The sequence below is a fragment of the Phycodurus eques genome, chromosome 3 (assembly GCF_024500275.1).
Source record: "Phycodurus eques isolate BA_2022a chromosome 3, UOR_Pequ_1.1, whole genome shotgun sequence".
Classification (NCBI taxonomy): domain Eukaryota; kingdom Metazoa; phylum Chordata; class Actinopteri; order Syngnathiformes; family Syngnathidae; genus Phycodurus; species Phycodurus eques.
The window spans coordinates 11,299,480-11,324,251 of NC_084527.1; the positions used below are offsets into that span (position 1 = coordinate 11,299,480).

Here is a 24,772-nt window from a genome sequence, read left to right on the forward strand (position 1 = left end):
GTGCGTCTTCAGCAGTCTCGCCCCGACGCGCGCAAACCGCGAGGACGTGTTTATTTCAATCGGAGATGACGTCACTATCACGTGGAATTTGACCGTAAAGGGAACTCTTTGAAATGGACCGGCTGCAAGTCATTGTTTCAAATCAGACGCCAACAAATGCAACTGCAAGCCTACATCGAGCACATTTAAGTTCCCACGTGAGGATGTCAAAGACAATATGTTGCCAGCTACTTTGGACAGACGACAGGTGTTATTGGGTTTTACGGAAAACCCACATAAACTGACCAGTCTACCTACGCTTTCTATTTCTTCTTTTTTTTCTACTTTTACTGTACTTTTTCTACCACCCACTGGAACACAAACGGGGCACCATTTGAATCCTACAAATTATAGAGCTGACAATGTTCCTACCAGCCCACAGGCCAAAGAGGCGGCCCTCAAAACCGAGATGTATGCTGTGCAGTGCACTGAGCTACATATTGATGAAACAATGTATTTTTGTCTATTTATAAACTTTTGTGTATGTGTTCCTGAATGTAATGCTTGCCACTGAATTGCACACACCCTTCACAAATTGCACTTTTTTTTACTTTGTGCATATGTCGCCATCTGCTGGACAGAACATTTGGGCGTCGGTGCCTTTCTTTGGCTACTCAGCTCAACTAGCATCTCTCCGAAATCTAGTTGCCCTTTTCTGTCTGCAGCCGGATTCGAACCGTAGCCCTCCCAGGTTTCAAAAACCAAGTCCTTATAGATGAGCTACTGCCCCCCAAAACTACGTTAAATCATAGTTGTTAATCATTATTCTTGAGTCATTTCGCTCTTGCATTGTTTGATGTAGGTAATACGACTGTAGAATTGATGCAAATCACCGTTAACAGATGGAAACGGCACAAAGGGACTTAGTTTCATGAGTTTAATCATTAAGCTCTATTTGCCACGGTACTGCGATGCATAGTCATTATTGTTTAAAAGTGACTCTAATGTGCAATGGAGAAGAACAAGCCTGAAAATAGGACACAACGAAACCATCTGCTACTGTTGTAGTTTTTTTTTTTTTCTAATCCACGAGCAAGAAGAAAAAAACAATGCTGTTTATCCTGCTAAATAGCTGCAACATAGTTACAGTAGTGTACAAATTGAGTTCCAGTGGACAAATAGTTTAATCTAGCAGTACATAGTACTAACAATTTTAAATCAGGAAAGATAACAACAGCAAGAGCATCACATCAACTTGACAAATTTCTCTTAGCTCAAACAAATCAAACTTATTTTTGAAAAAGTCCACATCCACTCAGAATGACAGAACAAATATGCATTTTTTTTTAACATATATTCTCTCAAGTTTTTTTTTTTTTTCCATAAAGGATGGATCCAAGGGTACAGGAATGAAGCAGGAATGGGGAACATTTAAAAATAAAAATCACGAACCATTTATTGATAGATTTGACAATTTTCACTACCCAGAGGGACATACTCAATTTATGAAAAGATGTGAGGCAACAATTGAACAGAGTGTTTATTATTACAGTATATAGGAATTTTAGTTAAATGTTTTGGAGCTTTTCTTTTTCTAACAGTTCCTCAGAGGTTTTATGACACAACAATTTAACAAAGTGTTTATCATTACAGTATATAGGAATTTTGAGTTAAATGTTTTGGAGCTTTTTCTAACAGTTCCTCAGAGGTTTTATTGGTTTTGACAATTGCACAGCAGACCGAATCAAATGCACAAGGCATAGGTTTCCCACCCCTGCTTTAAAGAGGAAACGTACAAAACAGCACTCTGAATGAATACAGTTACTGAGACAATAATGAACCCCAAGAAAACAACCGCCCTTTAACCTTACAGGCACATTTGTAAAACCCCAAAAATATAATTTCATGTATGGCATCCACTGCTGGCAGGTGCCCATGGATAGATAATGTAAATGTTTCTTGTGGTGTGAACTTGGCCAACAATGAAACAGATCAGGGTGACTAAATCACTCAAAACGGGTGACTAAATCACTTAAAATGGTATTATATATACAGTACACCAATGTGGTAAACAAAGTTTACCACACAGTCTTATATTTATGAGAGGACAATTTCAGGCAGGTGGTGGATCAGTCATAAGGTTACACTTGTCCATCTTTTCAAAGCACATAAAAAAATAATGCCTATTAGTTGGTAGCTTTAAGATCTCTCATAAATAAAATTTATTTCTGGATAACATCAAGTATATTGTCTTCAGCTTCATGAAAGCCAAGCTTCACAGTGTCAAAACAATACAAACACTGCAGTATAGTCAAATAAAATAAGGCAGATAACACTGCCTCAGTCTTGTCTGCATGAAAGGAGTGAACTCTCTCTCTGAACACACCAGTCTTCTTTTGATAACTACAGCACCATGTGCCACGGAACCCGTTCCAGTCAACTGATGGAGCCTACAGGTTGGTTTACACATGGTCTACATGGTCCAGTTTGCGTTGAAAAGGATGGTGGACGGGTAAGTATTTCTGTCTCTCATATGTTAAACAGGGGCAACTGGCAGGCAAAGAAATTGGTAATAATAGGAGCTTCGATCATTTCATGAGTTTGCGTAGCAAACTGTACAAAGCTGCTGCTGCGATAATGTAAGACATAACAATATACACAACATTTACAAATTTACAGGAGCAGGAATCCATGTGGAACAAAAGGGAGTCACCGTTGTGGCAGTGGCCAAGCTGCATCACGCGAGGTTTGGATAGTGTTTCCAGGACAAATTGGATCAAACTGAATTATACCATCAAGCCATGTGAAATTTCAAGCCATTAATGCAGAGTTTTGGGGAAGAGACCATTATGGAGTGCACAAGTGTGGAATCCACAGCACCATCACGTCATCTACAATTGTTACCATCTCCGGCGAATCTCTGCTTAAGTAGGAACTAGAGAGATGTAAACAAATTGATAGCTTGTCAATTGAGCGCATTGCCCTTTATTGAGCGCAGCGTCCTTGTTAATGGCTCTGGGCTGCCTAAATTCACCTCGCCTTTTGACTCCAGACACGCGTACTTCTCTTTACACACCATTGGCACTCATCTTGCTCTTCTGGGACACTTCAGTTGCTGCTTTTGCCTGACGGAGAAACAACAACAAAAAGCTTAGCTATTCTATAGAGTAATATGATGCTCTATGTATTGACGATCTGTGAAATATGTCAGTTGCCTTAACCTGCTTTTAATATAAACAGAGTTCTATAGTAGCCCATTTTAAAAAAGTAAACATAATTAATTCATAAAAAATAGTTAAGAGAGGAAGACACAGACAGAGAACATGACAATAGCCTCTAAAAAAAACCCCTTTTTGCCCTTTTTTCTGCTGTTGCTTTTCTGGATGCAGTGGTGTCTTGAGATACGAGTGACTCGACTTACAAGTTTTTTAAGATGCAACCCGTTGTTCGGTCAATATTTTTGCTTTGACTTGCAAGCAAAAATTTTAGATACATGCGCTAGATGGTAGGAGCGAACTCAACTCACTTCACAACAAGTAGCATTTTGGCAGAGTGAACAATGTTTTGTTTTGTTTTAAAAAAATTTTTTTTTTAAAGATGCTTCCTGCTGTTTCTTCCCACTCCCAGTTGAAGTGTACATACTAAACATACTGTAAAACAGTGAGAATTACACGTTGTGTATTTTAAAAAGCCACACACCTTTGCCTTTCACTAGTTTAATGGTATCAACCAATGCAAAATGCTATAGACTTGCTAATGAATAGCATTGATAGTCGTGGTGTACCTATATACCTTCAAGCAATGTTTATTTTAACAAGTGAAACATACGCAGGCAGACAATAAATACATATCGATCCTCTCCAAAAACGACTACGATAACAGTAGCTTACTGAGGACCGTCTCCATGTGTCTGTCTGTATTATACTGGCCCGATGTGGCCAAAGCACACACGACAGGAGCAGCAAAATGTCCATTTAATTGAAGCAAAAGATTTTGGCAAAAACTGCTTAATTCTATATATATATTTTTTTTTTTTTTTTGGGGGGGGGGGGTTGGATGGCATTTCAATTTGTTTCAGCAGGGAAAGATGATTATGAAACAAATTACACTCAAGGCACCACTGCAACTGGAACTAACAAGGAATAAGGCAACCAAGCAAATATCCACTGTTGGAGAAAGTATCAAAGCGTAACAGTGGCTGGATGACAACAGTGTACGAGAGTATTCCGTGAAACCGGAACAGGGCGTGTGACACTCTCTTGTCCGGTCACCAGCCATTTTTTGTAACCTCAATTAGTGGGATAGTTTATATAAAAAAAATAAATAAAATAAAAACATTGGGAACAACTCATATTATGATGTAGTATAGTTGTAAATGACTGCAATCTAAAACCATAATAATCAACAGTAAAATAGATTTTAAAATGTTTTAAATACCTACATGAATACCTCTTACTTTTGACAGTAACAATCAAAACCAAACATTATCTTTGTAAAGACAGAATATTAGATATAGCTCTTGTATTAGATAATTATTATCTACAAGTGGTCATAATGTTGTGGCTGGTCAGTGGGTATAAATGGAATGGAAAAATTGGGTTTAATAAATGGAAATTTAAATGACCATTACATAATCAACAACCTGTTTCCCAAAATAAAGAGAGAAGACAAGTTGATGGACAAATGGATTAAGTGCTTAACTCAATCAATTATCTACAGCAGCTATAATGGTGTTTTGATTGCATTAGGAAGACCTAGAGACTGTGGAGTAAAAGTAACTTAAACTTTACACTGCATATGGGTGATAGCAACAGCTCTATAAATAGCTGCTATTTATGAGATCTCACACTGACCAAAGTATCTATTGAACTATTACGTGTGCTTTTGCTAGACAAGAATACTTTGAATGTTCCGTCTCTCAACAACCACAGAATCTTTTTTTGTTTGTTTTATTTTTAATATAGAGCCAAGTCTACGTGTGGTCTAAAGTAAGAGAATAGCATGTTATGTGAGAAAGACCAAAGCCAAGAAGGACTAATTGGATGAGAAACCCTTGTCTGGTAATCCATGTTTTACTGGTTTCTTTTCCATCATTGTAGTGCCAATACAAACTTCACTGTAATTGCTGTTATAGCATAAGAAATTGAATAATAAAATGCTGAGAGTTTGATTCTCGACAGAATAGTAAGCAAGTTGACATCTCATTGTTGGGCGGCCTGGTCAATTCACTCACTGCTCTCAAGTGTTCTGAAATTCGCCTCCACCTTCCCAACAAATTTACATCTTTTTTTTTTATTGTTTTTCTTTCCACTCACCTGGAGAACTTCAGCAGCAGTCAGAGGTTTGTCTGCCAAGACAAGAGCCTTGTTCCTCATCTCTTCTCCCTGCAACACAAAAATGATATATGAATAAGACCAAGTGGTTCCACTCTTGAATAAGGGTTATTAATACATTTATACACTACATAAATTGGAATAATAATAGATTTAATAAATTGCTGTAGTTAAAAATGGCAAAACTGAACTAATACTGCCTGCATTTTTTCAGCTTTGGAAAGTAGCGAATTATTCAAACAGGATATCTTCTTGAACCTTACAGTATGGCTCCCTCTTTACAGACAACTACCGTATTTTCACGACCATAAGGCGTACATAAAAGTCTTTAATTTTATCCAAAATGGACGGGGCGATCAATCAAGATCAACAAATCCATAGTACGCAAGTGGAGGAAGCAGGAAAACGAGCTTCGCCAAGTCAAGAAGACAAACCCGAGTTTCTGCGGGAAAAAAAGAAAAACAAAACGCGGAAACAAGGCCAACTCGAGCAATGGATTAATGAGCAAAGAACAGCCGGGAGAAGCGTCTCCGCAGTCACCATTTGAAAGAGTGCAATAACTCGGAGCTTTCCATCATTCCGGGAGGCTTGACAAACCGCTGGACATCCGTGTAAACAGGGAGCGTAAAGTGAAGTGAGCGGCGTGGGAGCCATGGATGACAGATGGCGAACACAGCTTTACTAAGACTAGGAGGCAGCGCCGGGCAAGTTACGCCACAATTTGTGAATGGATTGTGGATGCTTGTTCGAGCTTTCGCACGGCAATGCGACTGACTCGAACCTGCCGTGTTTGATTGAGAACTTGCCCAGCTGTTCATTTCGGATACAGAACATGAGGACTTTGATGGATTTGTGGATGAGGATTGATCAAAAAATAACATGAGTACATTGTTAAATACTTCAATAAAGTACAACCGAACTCAGTTTTGCTCGCGCTGCCTTTTTAAAAACATTGTTTTAGCGTGCATGCATGCTACCGTATGTTTTACCATGCGTACGCCCAATAATACGGTGCCTTATGTATGTGTTAAATACAGAAATAGACCCCGTAACTGAGACTGCGCCTTTTAATACGGTCCGCCCTATGGTCGTGAAAATACGGTAGTTCTCAGGAACCCCCAGCCCCCATAAAAAAAACAAAAAAGCATCTTTTGGAGCCATTAACATTGTATCGTCAAAGACAGCAAGCCATTGTCAACACTTTATATTAGTCTATAATCTGTAAAAAATAACAGAGACATGTGGGGACTGACCAATAATCTAGATTAAAAAATATGTTTGGATATGTTGTTGTGTGTTTTAGGAAGGTACAGACCGGCCTGTCTTTGATGACGAGTGCAGGATCCGACAGAATCTCAGAGCTCACTGAGGTCCCGTTTGCTTTATTATTCTCCACTGGAGTGGTTTTCTGTGAAAATAACACCCATTAACTTCATCAGGGGCACTTTCATCTAGTTGGTATGCATTTTACAAAAAAAACAACCCGGTGTTACGACGACTTAACGTCGCATGCTGTACCACTCTTCTAATCTGTGCGTTCAAGCGAATAATTAAAGCCGACCGCACACTCAGCTACGCAGCTGAACTAATTCAAACTAACAAATTACAGTCAGCAACGGACCCTCACCAATCTTTTGACGAACCAGAGTTCGCTGCAACATTATTGGGAAACAATGTATTGAAGCTCAATCGACATGTATATAGTTTATTGACCCACAAATAACATGGTGCGATTGTGAAGGAAAAAGTGATTGCCATGGCCGCTGAGAATGCATACATACGATTTCATGACGATATAGGAGCATTTTTAAAGTGAACTCCGATTGCAATGACATGTTTGGTCTGAACTCTTTCGACTTGAATAATTTAACAATAAGATACAACTTTCAATAATAATTTCTAGATTTATATATTTTTACAAATCATAATTTCAACATTGGCCGCCATTGTTTTTTCGTCGCAGTGCATTCTGGGTAGTGACGTCAAATCGGGATGTGCCTGATGCCCAAAGTTTTTTGCAGTAGTCCACAGTAGCAGCCCCTAGCAGCGATGAACGCTGTTCGGCCATTTCAGTTTGAGCCAGTGTGTGATCAGGGAAATCAGGAGAGAGAGGAAGAAACGAGAAATGAGGATGAAGATGACACGTGAAGAAACTCGAGTTGGTAATTTTCAGTGGTGTATTTGTAGCTACTGCTTGCCAATGCCGACTGAGAAAGAGAGTATCTGTTGTAAAGAGCTCAGTTTAATTTCTGTCGATGCTCATGGTACTTCGTTTTTCCCGATGTTATGAATCTATTCAGTGCTAACTATAACTAAAGTTACATGCATACCTATTTTCACTATTTTTCACTGCTAACTCCGTGTCCGGTGGCAATAGTTTGTTTACAACAGCTGCTGCTGCTAAAGTCAGCTGATCAGGGTAAGCGGCCAACGCCTCCTCTCTTTCGCTTGTCACACGCGGCCGTTTAGGCTCCTTGTGAGGAAAGATAGTCGGCACTGCATTGGATTTAAGCCGTCGTTTATACCCAGACACACCGATGAGCTCTCTCATGAGCGCTCTCGGGAGCTGGGGGCGATCAAAGGCTTCGAACAACTTGCGGTTCTTTTGGCAGCTCAACTCTTCCGGCGGCGGAGTATGTCATTTGTAACTCATTTCACTGAGGATAACAGTTGTTCGCAAGTGGCTAGCTTAGCTCCGCAGAGAGCAGCAACGTAACAATTCTACAACAGCCATTCTACGTCATCATTTCCAGAATTTTTTGCGCACACTAAACATGGCAGCGACAGTGTATCAAATTATGATATGAACAAAATAGTTTTTTTAACTTATAGGAATAATTTATAAAGATATACCACTGTATTTCAGTAGTAGAGGTCAGTAGTTGTAAAATTAAATGTATTTGTCATTTCAATCTGAGTTTACTTTCAATCTTGATCACGCATCCTTTGAAAATTTCTCCAGGATGGATGTGGAGATAGTTGAGAGGCTGCTGGCAATGATTTCCCCAGTCATTGACCGCATGAACACCAGTCAACTTCCAGTGACAGAAAGACTCTCCATAACACTTTGCATTTTAGCCACAGGTACATGTGAAATTATATAGTTAAGTATTTTTTTTAACCACTATACACTACTCACAAATTTTGGATACAATTTCAGGATGAACATAAATGCTTTATAACATTTACAAGTGAACTTAATTTGACCTCTAAACCTTTGAAGGAACATGTCCAACTGCTCCATGTTTTGGTACTTTTTGCACAAGTTCTCTGACAAGGAGGTGAATGAATCAAGGGTTTAAATAGGATGTTGTCAGAGGGAAGTGGCCACTGAACACACAAGTGTCATCAGCAGAGTGCAACAGGGAAACACAGACTGGAAGTCATGTCATAAAAGTGGATGTTCTTGGAAATTTTCAGGGATCAAACACCTGTTGTGCAAAAAGTACTGAAACATTGAACAGTTTGGAGTTGTGCAATCAACGTTCAGAGAATGTCAAATTACGTTCACTTGTAAAGATTATAGTGCATTTTAGGTTCATCCATTAATTTCCTCTACCGCTTTATCCTCACAATGGGTCACGGGCGTGCTGTAGCTTATCCCAGCTGACTCGGGCGAGAGGCGGGGTACACCTTGAACTGGTCGCCAGTCAATCGCAGGGCACATATAAACAAATAACCATTTGCGCACACATTCACACCTAAGGGCAATTTAGAGTCTTCAATCAACCTATCATGCATGTTTTTGGGATGTGGGAGGAAACCGGAGTGCCCGGAGATAACCCACGCAGGCGCAGGGAGAACATGCAAACTCCACACAGGCGGGACCAGGATTTGAACCCCAGTCCTCAGAACTGTGAGGCAGATGTGCTAACCAGTCGTCTACCGTGCCGCCCATTTTAGGTTCATCCAAAGTATATTATATTCATTGACAGGATAGATCTCATCAGCATGTGATATAGTCTGGCATTTTGATTGGCTATGCAGTGGCATCACGTCATAGAATCAATCCCAAACACAGCGCTACGCCATTCACTTGCCATTCGATATTTGGAATTTTAGCCAAACTAGTTGCAGATTATCAGTTAACTAATTGAAAACTTGTTGCAGAACCACACATACTGCTTGACGCGACTGATTAGTTTATTTATGTTCGGTACTGTTGCTGAGTATGTGGCTGGCTTAACACCGTAAGTAGTTCGAACCTCAAGTTTGGGTACAGGTGGGATGACTGGGGCTTTGGGTTTGAGGTCAGTCAGGTACATGGCTCTGGAGAGCAGCAGCAGCGATGGAGGAACATTCTCATTCAGGTGTAGGTCCAGCCACTGAGAAGTATTAAGCGTCTGGTTAGCTTAACCCATTCGGCATCGACAAATACAGCTGGAACCTCAACTTTTAAAAGGCTGTAATATGTGAAGTTTGACCAATATTTTCAGGAACAATAAGCCTTTTCATTGTTTTAATTACATGTTTAAAAAGAAGGACATAAAAGAATATCCAAAGAAACACAGCAGAAAGATTCTGGTGGTGTCCAAGTACTTTGAATCAGTTTCTGCTTGCTTACCTGCTGCAGTTGCAGACGAAGCTGATCTGTGGTAAGACCGAGAGATCTCATTCCCCGGCTACGACAAGCTGCTTGCAGCTCTGACACACTCATTGCGGCCACACCCTCTGCTGCAATCATCTGCACACACAAAAAAAAAAACATTTCAGGAACCAGGAAAAGGAGAGCAACATGCACAACACCCGAAGCGCAATTAACTCTTTTGAATAGCCCTGTCATGATAAAGAAATGTTAAAGACAATATATTGTCCCAAAAACTATCACAATAAACGATATTGCTTTTTTTAATGCCTCTGAAATCATGAAAAATAAGGCCCGCCCTTATTATTTTTTAACATTTATTTAATTTTGTTATTAGTATTGTTGTTATTATAACTTCCTTTCTTGCTTCTCTATTAAATTGTTCTTCTTTACTCCATGATATGGATCTCCCTGGGTCTGAAATAAAGAATAGAGAGCTGCAAGACCAGTCTGGTTTACATGGAGCCTTCTATTCCATTTACCTGTATAATCGGTTTTAGAAGCCCAACCCAAATGAAAATGCTCCATATAAATACCTCAATCGGAATAAGTAGGCCAAATCCAAATGGAATTTCAGTCGGTTTCACACGGGTGGAATATTGCTTTTGCTAAACCGATCAGAAGTAAATTTTCACCATTCATGCAGTCATTTGGAATAGAGCTGGAAAAAGCTCTGTCTGCACAGTCTCGATGTAAATGCGCAATGAAGTCATCATTTATGCACGGCGTAAATATGGCAGCCCCCGACGAAGCTCGTATGTGAGGAAGATCTTGTTTTTAATTACTTAAGTTGTTTTTATCAAGTGTTGTTCTAACTGAAGATATAAAAACAAACCACACTACTGTGCTGAATAGACGACGGACCTCCATCTTGATAAATGATGTGACGTTCACGATGAAGTGCGCCATGTCACACGGCTGTTGCGATTAAATGTAATGCACATCATGTCTACACCCGATCGGAATAGATCCCCTCACATGTAAACAGTTGACCAGAGATCTTCAATCGGAATGATTTCAATAGGAATTACAAAAAAGTCTCAATGTAAACTTTGCCACTGTGGGGTTTGTACGTTGAAGACGAGGCCTTCACCTGTCAATCAAATATACGCCGGCGTTCGCTGTAGTCAACTATTGGCTGAATAACGTGTGCCACTGAGGTTATGTCTCATACACAGTTAACGTCCCTGAGTGTTAGTTGGGGACTAACACACAGAATAACTCTGAGTACACCGCTGATGTTTTAAACGACATCGCTGCGGTGGAGCGAGCTGTTTAGCTCCATAACTTGTTAGCTCGCAGGCTAGTCGTTAGCTTGCAAACACAACAACCAGCTACCTTTCCCTTAAAAGTGTTTCTGTTGTCTGATCAGTACATGGATAGAACATGGCGCAAGGCTGTGGAGTATTGGAAGGAGCCAACACCGGCAACAGGGTACCGATCCACCAGCGTTCCATGAGCCCACTAACGGCTAATGACACATCCATTAAACTCGCTCACTGTGTGATCCGCACGCCGGCTCACCACAACAATGACAATTTATCGAGTCAGAAAAAACTATCGTGCCCATTTTATTTATTGATCGATAAGTCGATATTGATATTACCGTGACAGGCCTACTTTTGAATATTACAACACACCGGTTAACATGTTTAACTGTATATATTGTTGTGGGTCGGCATATAACAGAGCAATCGACTGCACGGATGTGAAGTGTAGCGCAAGGGCTTCACATTCACTGAGTGATAATGACTTGACACTCAAGTCTTATACCGGAAATTGACTGCTCCAATGAGTACACCTGAAGCAAAAAGACATTCATCAGAGAGTGGCATGTTGGGAAATAGCTATTATGTAAAGGCCCGTCATTCAACTTCTCACCTCATCGTCTGACTTGATGGTCCTGAGTTGCAACATCAGTTGAAATCGCAACAAGTTGTTGGTGCCGATGGGCTGCAGCTCCAGCAGTTTGCACAGGGCCACCAGCTGGGGACGCTCTAGATGCTCCAACGTCAGCTCGTCCTCAAACAGCTTAGAAAAGCGGACAATGTCCTTGGTGGTGGGTTGCTCGCCGGTTCCCCGAACCTGAAGAGTACACATATACATTCATGTGAAATGAGATGGGCATATTCAGACCTGATGGTTGACAATTGGTCCGTAGATGTAAAACAAATCTGTAGTTCAATATAGGTTTTATGGTAGTAGTGTAACAATCAATGCAAAAACAACAAATAGCTTCACAAACAAAACAAAGTCCCATCTTCTCTATCACGAACCTGCTGAACATATGTGGAGAAGCGTTGAGTCTCATCCTCGCTCTGAGCTGTAGCCTTGTTCCTTCGAGCCATCTCAGCAATGGTCTCTTGGAGAAACTTGGCAAGTTCAAGCTTTCGCAGCAAGGCCCTTCTTTTGCTTCTCCTCCTGCACAAAGGAGAGGGTGGCAATATTAATCATTGATTTCTTTGTCCACATGGCGGCCCAATGACCAATTAATCGCAGCATGCATCATCCCCTTCAAGAGATGCTCCGCCCTAAACCCCAGGAAGATGGTGCCATTTTACAAATGATATTTGACACGATCATGTGTCATTACCACAACACACGGCACCTACAGAGCAGAGAAGGCATCTGTAAAGATAAAGAGAAAGTGCTGCTGTATGCAGAGCACAGCATTCTGGAAGCTCGACATTGAATTCAAAAGAATTGGAAAATAAAAAATAATCCGATGTCCGCTGACAAGAAAAGAGTCTGAGTCGGTAAATTATCTAGGCATTACTGTGGATTCATTGCAAGCAGTTCATTATAGTAGTTAAATTTAAAAACGGAAACTCATTATCTGGATTCATTACACAAAGACTGAAATTTTTATGCTAAGGAAAATGCAAATTCACCACCTGAAAAAGAGTACATAACAGTCCAAATTATTTTTGATATAGAAATTAGGTAGGAATTTGCCTTCTGAAAGGTATTTTCCTATGAGCAAGGGGTCAAAACAGGCCGTGTCCTCGGGGGTCAGCTGCCTCCGAAAGGGCAGCTGCATATCTGAGTCACTGATGTGGGCTAAATTATAAACATCAGGGTGCTGCTACTACCAGGAGATTGAAAGTACTTGATGTGCTACGGCTTCCAAAGAAAACTGCTTTGATAAGACCAGTCAGCTGGCTGTGAGGCCAGACATACTTGCACCAAGAGCCATATTTGAAGTTACATAACTGTGAACTGGCCGTTAAGGCCACGTGTGTACGTGTGTGCGTGAGTGTGAGTGTGTGTACATGTCCACATGCCTTTTTGGACTCCGTCTCGAAGGTGGAAGGCAACATGTCTGGGAAGAGCTTTAGGAAGACGGGAAGGAGGAATTCCATGAATGGGACAATGATGAACACCATGAAGGGTACCAGACGGAAGAGGTCGGCGCACGTCCTCATGAGCTGTGAACAGAAAAACAACACACAATCGTACTTGTTTTTCTTTCAGCGGCCACATCCTAAAGTACGTCAGCACCCAAGTTCCGTTAAGTGCGACAGACAAAATATACCGGTAGTTAAAGCATAACACGGATACAGATGATTGCATACATGTGCCGCTTACATGATACAAGCAGTTCACCTAATGTCTATGCTTGGGTGAGGAATTTAGTGCTCAACATAAAAAGGATATAAAAAGTCTACACACCCCTTTTCAAATACCAGCTTTTTGTGGTGTAATAAAATGAGAGCAAGATAAATAATTTATTTTTTTTTAAAATCCACCTTTAATGTGACCTATAACCTGTACAATTAAATTTAAAAAAAACTAAAATCTTTCAAGGGGAAAAATACTAATAATAAATAAATAATAATAATAAAATAGAAAAAGCATAGCAGGCTTTTATGACAGCACTCAGTCTTTTTGGAAAGGATTGTTTTCGGTCATTGTCAGGCTGAAAGAAAGTTCCTCTTCATCTTCAGCTTTCTAGCTTAAACCAAACACAGACGGGTATTTGGAAAGGTTTAAAATTACCTCCACCTTGACTTAGGTCCCAAGTGCATTTGAAGAAAATCGGCCCCAAAGCCTGTAGCTGCCACGGTACCACAATGCTTGGTGTGGTATTTGCTCAGTTCGCCAATGTTTTTTTTTTTTTTTTTGGGTATAGTTTCCCCACTTTGTTTCAGGTCATCAAACAAGTGTAACTATTAGACAAAGATATCAAAGTAAATGCAGTTTTTAAATGGTGAATTTATTTATTAAGGGAAACAAATATTCAATGCTAACTGGCCCTTCTTCTTCTTTTCTTTTCGGCTTGTCCCGTTAGGGGTCGCCACAGCGCGTCATCCTTTTCCATGTAAGCCAATTTCCTAAATCCTCCTCTCGAACACCAACTGCCATCATGTCTTCCCTCACGACATCCATCAACCTTCTCTTTGGTCTTCCTCTAGCTCTCTTGCCTGGCAGCTCCATTCTCATCATCCTTCTACCAATATATTCACTATTTCTCCTCTGGACGTGTCCAAACCATCGAAGTCTGCTCTCTTTAACTTTATCTCCAAAACATCGAACCTTGGCTGTCCCTCTGATGAGCTCATTTCTAATTTTATCCAACCTGGTCACTCCGAGAGCGAACCTCAGCATCTTCATTTCTGCCACCTCCAGCTCTGCTTACTGTTGTCTCTTCAGTGCCACTGTCTCTAATCCGTACATCATGGCTGGCCTCACGACAGTTTTATAAACTTTGCCCTTCATCCTAGCAGAGACTCTTCTGTCACCTAACAACTAACTAACTGGCCCTGTGTTAATTAAATAAATAAATAGGAATTTACAGCTCATTAAATCATGAATTAACTGTGACTAATCAAATTTTTTGGATCATTGAGCTGATTTTCTCTGATCACACCCAAGCCTGATGACCTCCAGACCTGATCAGTCAAGGAATCACTTAAAGAGAACCTTCCATCCATCCATTTTCTGTACCGCTTCATGCTCACAAGGGTCGCGGGCATACTGAAGCCTATCCCACCAAGCATGTCTGACAAAATGAAGTCAGCCAAAAAATCTCAAAAAGCTGCCAAATAATAAATAAAAATTCAAAAGAAAAAAAATACAAAGAAATTCAAAAAGAAATACAAATAAATACATAGAAATTCGAAAAGAGACCAAGATAAAGTAACAGATTTATCAGTCTGGAAAGGGTTTCAAAAACCAGGCATTTGAACAGCGTTGTGTAGACTTAATATCCATTGTAAACTTTACGCCGATCTGATTAGCATTTCATGCTGATCGGCTTTCATGTCATACTTCGCCGATCCGATCAATGATGTAATAGATCAGCTCCGCACAAGACATTTAACTGCGCGTCGCCGTTGCTTATGAATCCAAAAGCTAGTTTATTTTTAGCGTTGTCACGTGTCTTGTGGCGCAGTACTGTAACTACCTGATGGCCAATAAAGTTTTTTTCAATCACGGTCATCGGTGTGGGATTATTTTGCGGTGTCTCAGACAAACAACACGTTATTTGCAGTCTGTGCTCAACTGAAATACGTTATGGGGAACGTCATCTAAATGCTTCAACACAATATTGATAGGGCACTTGAAGAATGTACACAAGGAGGAGCATGGGGCGTTCAAGCAACGCAGCGTGTGTGTGTGGGGGGTGGGGGGGGAAATCGGAGGCAAACTCTGGACAACACCCGTCCATATAGCCGGGACAGTGAGAAAGTTAGAATAAGCATGTCATTAACAGTATTTATTAAAGTAATTTAATTGCAATGAAGTAATTTAATTACCGTAAGTTAGCACCCATTATTTCTGTCATGTTGTAATGGTGACCTAAATTTTGTGGCCAATCCTTGAATGCCCCCTTAGAGGTCATTGATGTTTTAACTTTTGTCTAAAATGCAAGAGAATAATTTTCACTCTGGGATGGGCTACATCACACCCGCGACCCTATGAGGATAAACTGTACAAAAAAATGGATGGATGGATACAGTACTCAGTATACAGTACAAAAGTATACACAATAAATGAACAAGTCATAAAGTACACAAGTATATACAATAAATTAAATGGACACATTGCTCCATCTTGTGATCGGATTGGTGATTGGTTATCGTTTTTTTAAACTTGCTGATCGGCCCCAAAAATCCTGATCGTGTAAAGCCTAATCCACTGTATACATGGCATTGCATTTGTGACCCAGAAGACTGAGTGAAATTTTCTCTTGGTGAGGGAGTCTGTTGTGGTGTGTTATTTTATTTTGTGAAGTAATGCAGAACATGTATACACGGATTGCTCTCCGTAGTCAAGTCACATTTAGAGTAAATATTATTATTAAAATTCTACACCATTAATATAAAACAACCCAATGAAAAACAGTAACTACTGCAGGAAGTGAGCTTGCCTTCTTGTGCTGCATGATCATTCTTAATAACCATAACCATAACCATAACCTGAAACCCTCATGTCAGGTCCACTGTAAATGGAGGCATGTTATGAATATGCATTCAGACATAGATATATAAGCAAGACCTGCAGACAACAGATGCAATTGCAAGTTCTTAAATGCTAGCAATTGTGACACCATTACACAAACAACAAAACACAAATGTGATTTTACATAGAACAGGTCAGGAAAGTCTCACCACAGCATTACCTTGAGCACATGACGTGTATTCCTCATTCACGTATAAATGTTTGAAAACTGAGAATTATAGGGGAGAGCAACAGGGGGTAAAACTACTTTTCTAAAGCACACTCTGTTAGACATGGAACCAAACTCCAGTAAAAGCAAACTCAGACATGGCGCTCTAACCTGAGGGCACCAAATGAAGAGACAATAGACTAAGGAAAATATTTCAACTAAGAGAGTGAGCAGGTCTTTCAATGTGACCTATAACTGCTGATACTGTGGAACCTTCAAAACTGAATGCCCCACAAGTGGCACAATTTGAATGCACCAATCAGAGAGCTGACTTACCCTTCTCCTTTCCCTGCGTGTGAGGATCTGTCCGTGCAGCAGACTCCACACCATCCTGCCTGCAACTGTGGTGTCGATGCCAAGTAACCGGAAGCCATTATAGTAATGCTTCAGCTCGTCGACAATCCTGAGATACAGAGCCTTCTTCACCACAGCCCTCTCCTGCGCTGTGGGCACAGTGGCGGCAGCAGCGGGTGTCTGAGGGGGTGGCGGTGGCGTTTGTGGCTGGGCTACGGCAGCCTCCGTGTCATTTTTCTCGCCCGATGCCGAATTCTGAGCAGGGGGTGAGGTTTTATTCTCCTTTTTAATGTCTTGAAGCCAAACGACAGAACTGTGCAGAGAGCGGGTGAGGAGAACAGAGCTGTGGCTGCAGGCCAGGTTGTGGTCTCGGTAAGAGCGGAGGTGGCCATAGCGGGAGTGCCTGAGTGGGTTTGCCGACGAGGGGATGTTGCGTAGAGGTTCTATGTGGACGTAGGCTTTGGAAGACAGCGAGGAACAGCTGTGTCGCTGGAATAAAAGATACGATCCCCTGTGAACGGCAAGAAGGAAAAATGGTCAGATATGACGCAAAGAGTGGAATCTCCAGTCATATAATTTGTAATTCAACCAAAATGTGTATTACAAACGATCACACATTACAAGATGGAAAATCTCACGCGACTTCAACATGGTACATAAGCACAGAGTACTGATGTGTCAAGTGCAACTGGGTTCTGGGAAAAATGCCAAAATCTGCAAGGTATAGCTACTCAAATTTCATGTTGCATAATAATGGCGGCAGCTTATTGAAACACTTTTCCACATTCTTTGACATTCATTGGATTCATTCTTTTGACACTCACATGAGCCAAAAAGTCGAATGTGCATTTACCGAGTCTCGGGCAAAGTGATGGGATTTGTAGACCAAACTTTCTCATCATTTGAATCTGAATTGTTTTGTCATTAGGCAGCTTTATAGAAACCAAGTAACACTTATGTAACATTTTCCTACATATGTCTGTTATACTTTAATGATTAACTTGCACGAGTACCTTTCTAGTGTTCATGGTTTACTTGTACAGTTATTTCAATTATTTTTTTATTTATTAATTATTTCATGAGAGGCTGCATGGTGGAAGACTGGTTAGCACATCTGCCTCACAGTTCTGAGGACTGGGGTTCAAATCCCAGCCCCGCCTGTGTGGAGTTTGCATTTTCTCCGGGTACTCCGGTTTCCTCCCACATTCCAAAAACATGCGTGGTAGTTTGATTGAAGACTCTAAATTGCCCATAGGTGTGAATGGTTGTTTGTTCATGTGTGCACTGCGATTGGCTGGCGACCAGTTCAGGGTGTACTGCGCCTCTCGCCCAGAGCCAGCTGGCATAGGCTCCAGCACGCCCGCAATCCTAGTGAGGAGAAGCAGTACAGAGGATGGATGGATGGATGGATGGATGGATGGATTTCATGAGAGCGATCAGTTGAGACTATAACATGCAGGAGCTCTTAAAAATTATAATGAAAACCCGAACTGTTCGAACTGAAAAAACATCATCTAAACACAATAAAAATTCAAATCTGTGGATTATTTTTTTTGTACAGGAAAGAAATATGTCAACTAGGCTTTACACGATCAGGATTTTTGGGAACGATCAGCGAGTTTAAAAAAAACGACAATCGATCCGATCACAAGATGGAGGAATGTGTCAATTTAAATGACCTCTTCATTTACTGTATATAGTTGTGTACTTAATTGCTCAAAACATCCATCCATCCATCCATTTTCTGTACCGCTTCTCCTCACTAGGGTCGCGGGGATGCTGGAGCCTATCCCAGCTGTCTTCGGGCGAGAGGCGGGGTACACCCTGAACTGGTCGCCAGACAATCTCAGGGGGGCACATAAACAAACAACCATTCACACTCACACCTACGGTCAATATAGAGTCTTCAATTAACCTAGATTGCAAGTTTTTGGGAGGAAACCGGAGTACCAACATACGCAGACACCCGGGTAGAACATGCAAACTCCACACAGGCAGGGCCAGGATTTGAACCCCAGTCCTCAGAACTGTGAGGCAGATGTGCTAACCAGTCGTCCACCGTGCCGCCTTGCTCAAAACATTATATTTACAATAAATAATGTATCTTTGCAGTAAAAAAAAAATCTGGCTACTGTTCAAATGTTTGCTTGCCTTGCAGTTTTTGTGTTTTAGGTTTACAGAGGGCAGGAATAGGTCACCACACACAGTAATAAAAAATAGACTGCTGCAAAACAGAAAATACAGTATGTGTTGTGTTTCTCTTGAACAAATGTTTTTTTTAACCAGTAATAGTAAAAATAGAAATGGAAGAAACTAGGCTAACTGTTAGCTTATCCTGTAACTACAATGCACTTTTTCTTGTCATTTTTATAGTGTTGAATGACAATGACCACATTTCTACTTCATTGGCAGTTTCTGGTGTCACACTGTGTATATGTGCGCTGGCTTGACCTGAGTGCTATTTGCATTTCAATTAGCATCAGGACTAACCATTAACTGACTCAGTTTGACTCCCCTCCCCTGGTGAGCTGTCAGGGCCAACAATGCGTTCACTGCTGGCCTAAGCACTAGCGTTCACTGCTGGCCTGAGCACTATCAGAAGAACTGACCTATATTTACAACCAAAATTATAATATTTGTTCCATGAAATTATATACATTTATTCCTAACGGTCTATTCACTTCATTTTCGTAGAATTTATCTTGAATGCACTGCTTCCATCATGTGTATGTGGATGTTGAGATTTTTGGGCCATTCACATTTCAGCCTCCATGTGGTGCCATGTCAGTTTGCCCAGGGCCTTCCGAATCCCCAGTGCTGGTTGATGTAAGAAACTACATTAGCAACGGTACTGTTTCTTTAACCAGTCAAATTTCAAATTTACCTTACAGATCGAGCTAGGTAGCCCACAATAACGTCAGCATTTTCCCATCCTCTGTTTGGTTGGTCAGTGCAGGCTAAGTTCAATTACCAAAATATGTGTAGCGAGTATTTCTGTTCAGTATGATGTATTTTATTTATATTTTGCATGTTTTTGTCATGGTAAATATTTCACAGAAACACAACCAGATAATAGTGGCAGAGTTTTGTGCTCTTATATTCTATTTTTGTTTCATATTCATGGTTCCTATACTTTCAACGTGATAGTGATAGTTTTTCATTTAACTTTTACTTAGCCAGAAAACCTCATTAGGATTAAAAATCTCTTTTACAAGCATGTACTGGTCAGAAAAGGCAACAAACACGTAAAAAACAGGTTTGACAGGACAACCTAAAACATTCAGACAAAACCATAATACAACAATCAGCATTTTTTTCTTAGCATCATCCAAACTATTTAAAACCAAATTATATGAAGTATCAACAGCCAGATGTTTCGGCCTCCAAGTTGCTTACAAGTCCTTCAAAAGTGTTCAATAAGACCAGCTCCTTCAGTTTTCAGATATTCCATGATGAAGGAGCTACATATGTAAAAGAGTGTATCCCCAGCTGACTATGGTACAGTTTAAGCATGAGGGTCTGGGATCGAGTCCCATGACTGCTAGAATTTTTCCGGCAGATGTAGCAAACCCAAGATGGCTTCATAAATTAAAATGTTCCAATGTTGTAGTCAGCAGGTCGACAAGTCTGACCATCCTACACGTGCATAAAGGACACAATGATGTGTGAGCGCTTTTAACATTGGTGATGAAACGCAGAGCCCCGTGATAAATTCTGTCCAGTGAACTCAATGCGCTTCATCAAAGCATGCATATATAAAATATCACCATAGTGCAATACTGAAAGTGGCAGCAACTAGTATTATATACTGTATATATACTAGTAGCATTAAGGATTAAGTCCCCACTAAAGGCCCAAGGACAGAATACAATAATAACGGTCTTACCTGGATCTCGTAACAGCAAAGAGCACCTGATGGCTGAAAACTGCCATTGCACGGGTAGATCACTTTGGTGGCAAGAATATGAGGAGAGAGCACATCCAGAGAGCATATGTAATTACAACTCACTGTTATCTTATCGAACACCGCACAGGGCGGACTATCAAGTGAGTTACTAGTTAGGGCTGGAGCGAGCCGAGATTACATTATAATAAACGTGAAAAGCATAACAATAACAACTGCCAGCCACTTGGCAAAATCCAGATTTTAAATCATCTAAAAAATGAGCATTTCGGTTACAACAAATGTATAGTCGCCAGTTTTACATACACGTGTCGTTTCAGGATAGTTGTCTTTGTTAAGTAAGTCTTTGATGCCCCGACGAGGAAAACTCGCAATATTTTGGTTATTTTCCACTCACGAATTGGAATATGGACTACATCGAATAGAGCTGTAAACGACATCGAAAAACGCATTTCTTGTACCCCGGACGTCCACCGTTAACGCACACAGTCTAAGTCATGTTATTTTCGGCTGGCACTTGTAAGTATCAGTATTTAGCCTTAGCCGGTTAGCTTGTTATCGTAGCTCGCTAAGCTAGCGAGTGAAATGGCGAGCCCACTAACCTCCAACGTCAATGACCGAACTATTACTGCTGAATGGGCGTTCAAAGGCTTCTTCGGTGCGATGCGAGGAATACGATCCATCCTCAACAAGCGGCCATTGTAAACAGGAACGACGACGACGTCAGAGGCCGTAGTGGTGATAAATCCATTGGAGGAGGCAGAATAATTAGGAGCGGCTTCGAGATGAGTCGTCGTGTTTGCTCTGCCAGTGTTTTTTTTTTTTGAGACCCCACCAAAGCAGCAGACCACAGGATAACCTGCTGCTCTGACAGAGATTCCTACTGCGCATGCGCGGATGTGATGTGGCTCAAGTGACGACGGCCAGATCCTACTGCGCATGCGCGGATGTGACGCGAGCGCAAACCGAAGTAATTTGTGCATGACGCGCCGCGCTTGGTTTCAAAAGCCGACACTCTTTCTAAATCTATAAAGGTGGATGTTGTGGTTGCCAATATTGAGCCAAGGCACATATTTTATATTAGGAAAAATCTCACGACACACCACCAAAAGGAAATGTCACAAAAAGTATACACTGTACACTGAAATATGGATGATGTGTAGTGGTGCTAGTGGAAGAATTAAATTATTTTTCCTGTCAATATACATCGCTGACATACATAGTTGAACAAAGATACATTATTTGTAGTAATGACACAGCTATTTTTGGACCAATAAAGCGAAATGGGATTACATCCCACACCACATTTGATAATCTCTCTATGTAGGCACACTAATGTTACAGTAAATTAGCACCCATTATTTCCTTTATGTAATGTTGGTTTGACCTGACTGATTAGAATACACGATCTGATTGGAGCAGTGATTTCCAACCATTATGGAGCCAAGGAACATATTTTACAATTGCAAAATCTCACAGCACACCAACAAACAAAAATCTCACAAAAAGTGGATACAATAATTACTGTATTTACTTCCTACCATCTAAAAAAATTAGTTTTGCTTTCTAGCAGAAGCCTGAAGGTTTTGTGTTATCACTGACTGCCATTTCAAACTGGTCATAATTCTGTATACCTTCACTGAAGCCCCAGTTCCATCTGAAAATGACCTATAAGTATGATTCTGCCCCTATCCTTACCTTAGGTATGGTATTCTTTTGCTGATGAGCAGTTTTGTTTGTGTCAAGCACACCTTTTGGAATTGTGCCCAAAAAGTTCTGACTTGATGTCATCAGACATTGGACATTTTCCCACATACAGTATGTTTGAGAGATTTTGTTATGGTCCGATGTATACTCTATCTCTCAAAAGTGACTACAGGCCTCACATTTTTGTAAAAAAAATGTATGTATCTTCAACACTAAAGAAATGACACTTTGCTAAAATGTAAAGTAGTCAGTGTAAAGCTTTTATATTACAATGTAAATTTTCTGCCCCCTCAAAATAACTGAACACATAGCCATTAAGCCCCTGGCAACAAAAGTGAGAACACCCCCTAAGTGAAAATGTCCAAGTTGGGGCAAATTAGCCATTTTAAATAAATCAATTCATTATGCTGTCAGCACATCATTATTTTGAATCACTCAAAGGTATTAAATATTGTTTATGATAAACAGAAAATCTCTTGCATATATAGACGTGTTAAAATATAAGAAACCCCAACACCTTTAAAAAATAATAATAATAATTAAATTAAACCTCCATCAAATGCAGCCCTGTACATACAGTCAGTCTGTTACTTGACAAATGTTAGAACAAAAGCAAGCAGACCCCTGGTCCAAAATAAGTTTGACAAAAAAAGTCTTACATGCTCACTCATCTGTAAGGGCTTGGGAACCAGAGTATCACAGTTCAAGTTCCTATGCAGACAAAAAAAAATGGCAACTAGTTGTTGGAGAGATGCTCATCTGCTTCCTGGCGACTGTTGAAGTGCCTTTGAGCAATGCACTGCCCCCAACCCCCCACCCACCCACCCAACTCAGGAGGTGCAGCACTGTTTTCTTGGCTCTTTCACTCTTATGTCTCTATTGCATGCCTGCACTTTGTACATTTGTGTATGTGTCCCAAATGAAGATGTTGTTATTATGTATTTTGTTGCAACATAAAACGACTCCAACTACCGGAGACATATTACTCCTGTGTTTTAATAAACTTGTCCAATAATGAGGATTTTGATTGCGCTGATGATTGTGACAGGGCAAAGGGTCTGCTGCTCAGTATATGATCAATGTGATTGATATGACGTACAAAAATGTCATTTCACCAAGCAGATGCTTATGTAAATACATTTAGGCTACACAATTCCACTTAAAACATGGCTTAGTACTGTGCATTCAATAAAGGTCACTTCACATTATTTTCTATGGGACAACAATTGCACATATTGGTGCCAATTTTTGTTTGAGGGCCCAAAGGTTTGAGGGTCCATTCGTCGCTGGTTGCAGCTTTAAGAGACCATATACACAGCAACATATTAAGCATTTCTGGTGGAATGGTTCGGAAGCGTACCAGTTTTCACTGGCCATATGGTTCAAGCTACTAGGACACCATCTAAAGGAAAAATAACCTCATACTTTAAATGTGTGATAATGTAGGGTTGTGTAATAGTTATATTCAATAGCTCAGTGTTGGGACTTTTTGAGGTTGAAATTTCATACTTTTGATCGACAATGGGATAGCTCCTCCAGCCAACACTGTGCGGTGCGCCGCTATAAGTTTTGAGTTTCAACAACGTTTCCCATGTTGTCACTATGCGTTTGCCAAGCGAAGTTACGCTGCATGCATAGATTAAGAGTCCACTGTGACAGAAGAAAGTGTCTGGCTGCTCAGTACAATAGGAGCAATACAACTGATATGACATGCGTGTACCGCTTATCCTCACTAGAGTCGCAGGTGAGCTGCAGCCTACCCAGCTCAATTCAGGCGAGAGGCGGGGTTCACCTCTTGACGAGTCGCCTGGTACATATAGACAAACAACCATTGATAGCCACACCAATTTAGAGTTTTAAATCAACCTAACGTGTGTTTTGGGAATGAGGGAGGAAGCCGGAGTAACTGGAGAAAACCCACGCAACACATGTAAGAGGTACAAAAAATCTATGCCAACCATGTATAGTGGACAGGACAAACAATTAAGAGAGATTGCCGTTTTAGCCTAATTTCACTAAACCCCCAGCAAGCCATGTTAGCTAGCCATGGCTGGGCATATTTGTAATAGTCTTACAATAACACTAATTTCAACAGTTTGAAGTTTTATTTTTTGGAATGTACAATCAATTAAAAATTCTGAGAGGTGATAAACATACCTGTCAAGCAGAAATAGTCCCAATTCTGCGTGGGTTATGAATCTTTCCAGCTGCCTGAGTGCCCTTCGCTGTGCTTTTGTTTGCTAATCTTATGCCCAGTTGTTAGCAAACATGGGATAGGCATTTTTTTCTTTATTTCT

At 40.6% G+C, this 24,772-nt stretch overlaps 1 protein-coding gene across 1 annotated transcript; it reads right to left on the reverse strand.

The window, feature by feature from the left end:
- Positions 1-1,144: 1,144 nt before the first annotated feature.
- On the reverse strand, positions 1,145-21,643 carry letm2 (leucine zipper-EF-hand containing transmembrane protein 2). The gene is given in 12 exon segments (XM_061672030.1): positions 1,145-3,104; positions 5,295-5,363; positions 6,628-6,720; positions 9,518-9,637; positions 9,877-9,996; positions 11,779-11,982; positions 12,174-12,287; positions 12,289-12,318; positions 13,182-13,325; positions 16,847-17,375; positions 20,751-20,812; positions 21,371-21,643. Coding segments are annotated over 11 exon segments (1,527 nt in total). The 5' UTR covers positions 20,798-20,812; positions 21,371-21,643; the 3' UTR covers positions 1,145-3,047.
- Positions 21,644-24,772: the final 3,129 nt, after the last annotated feature.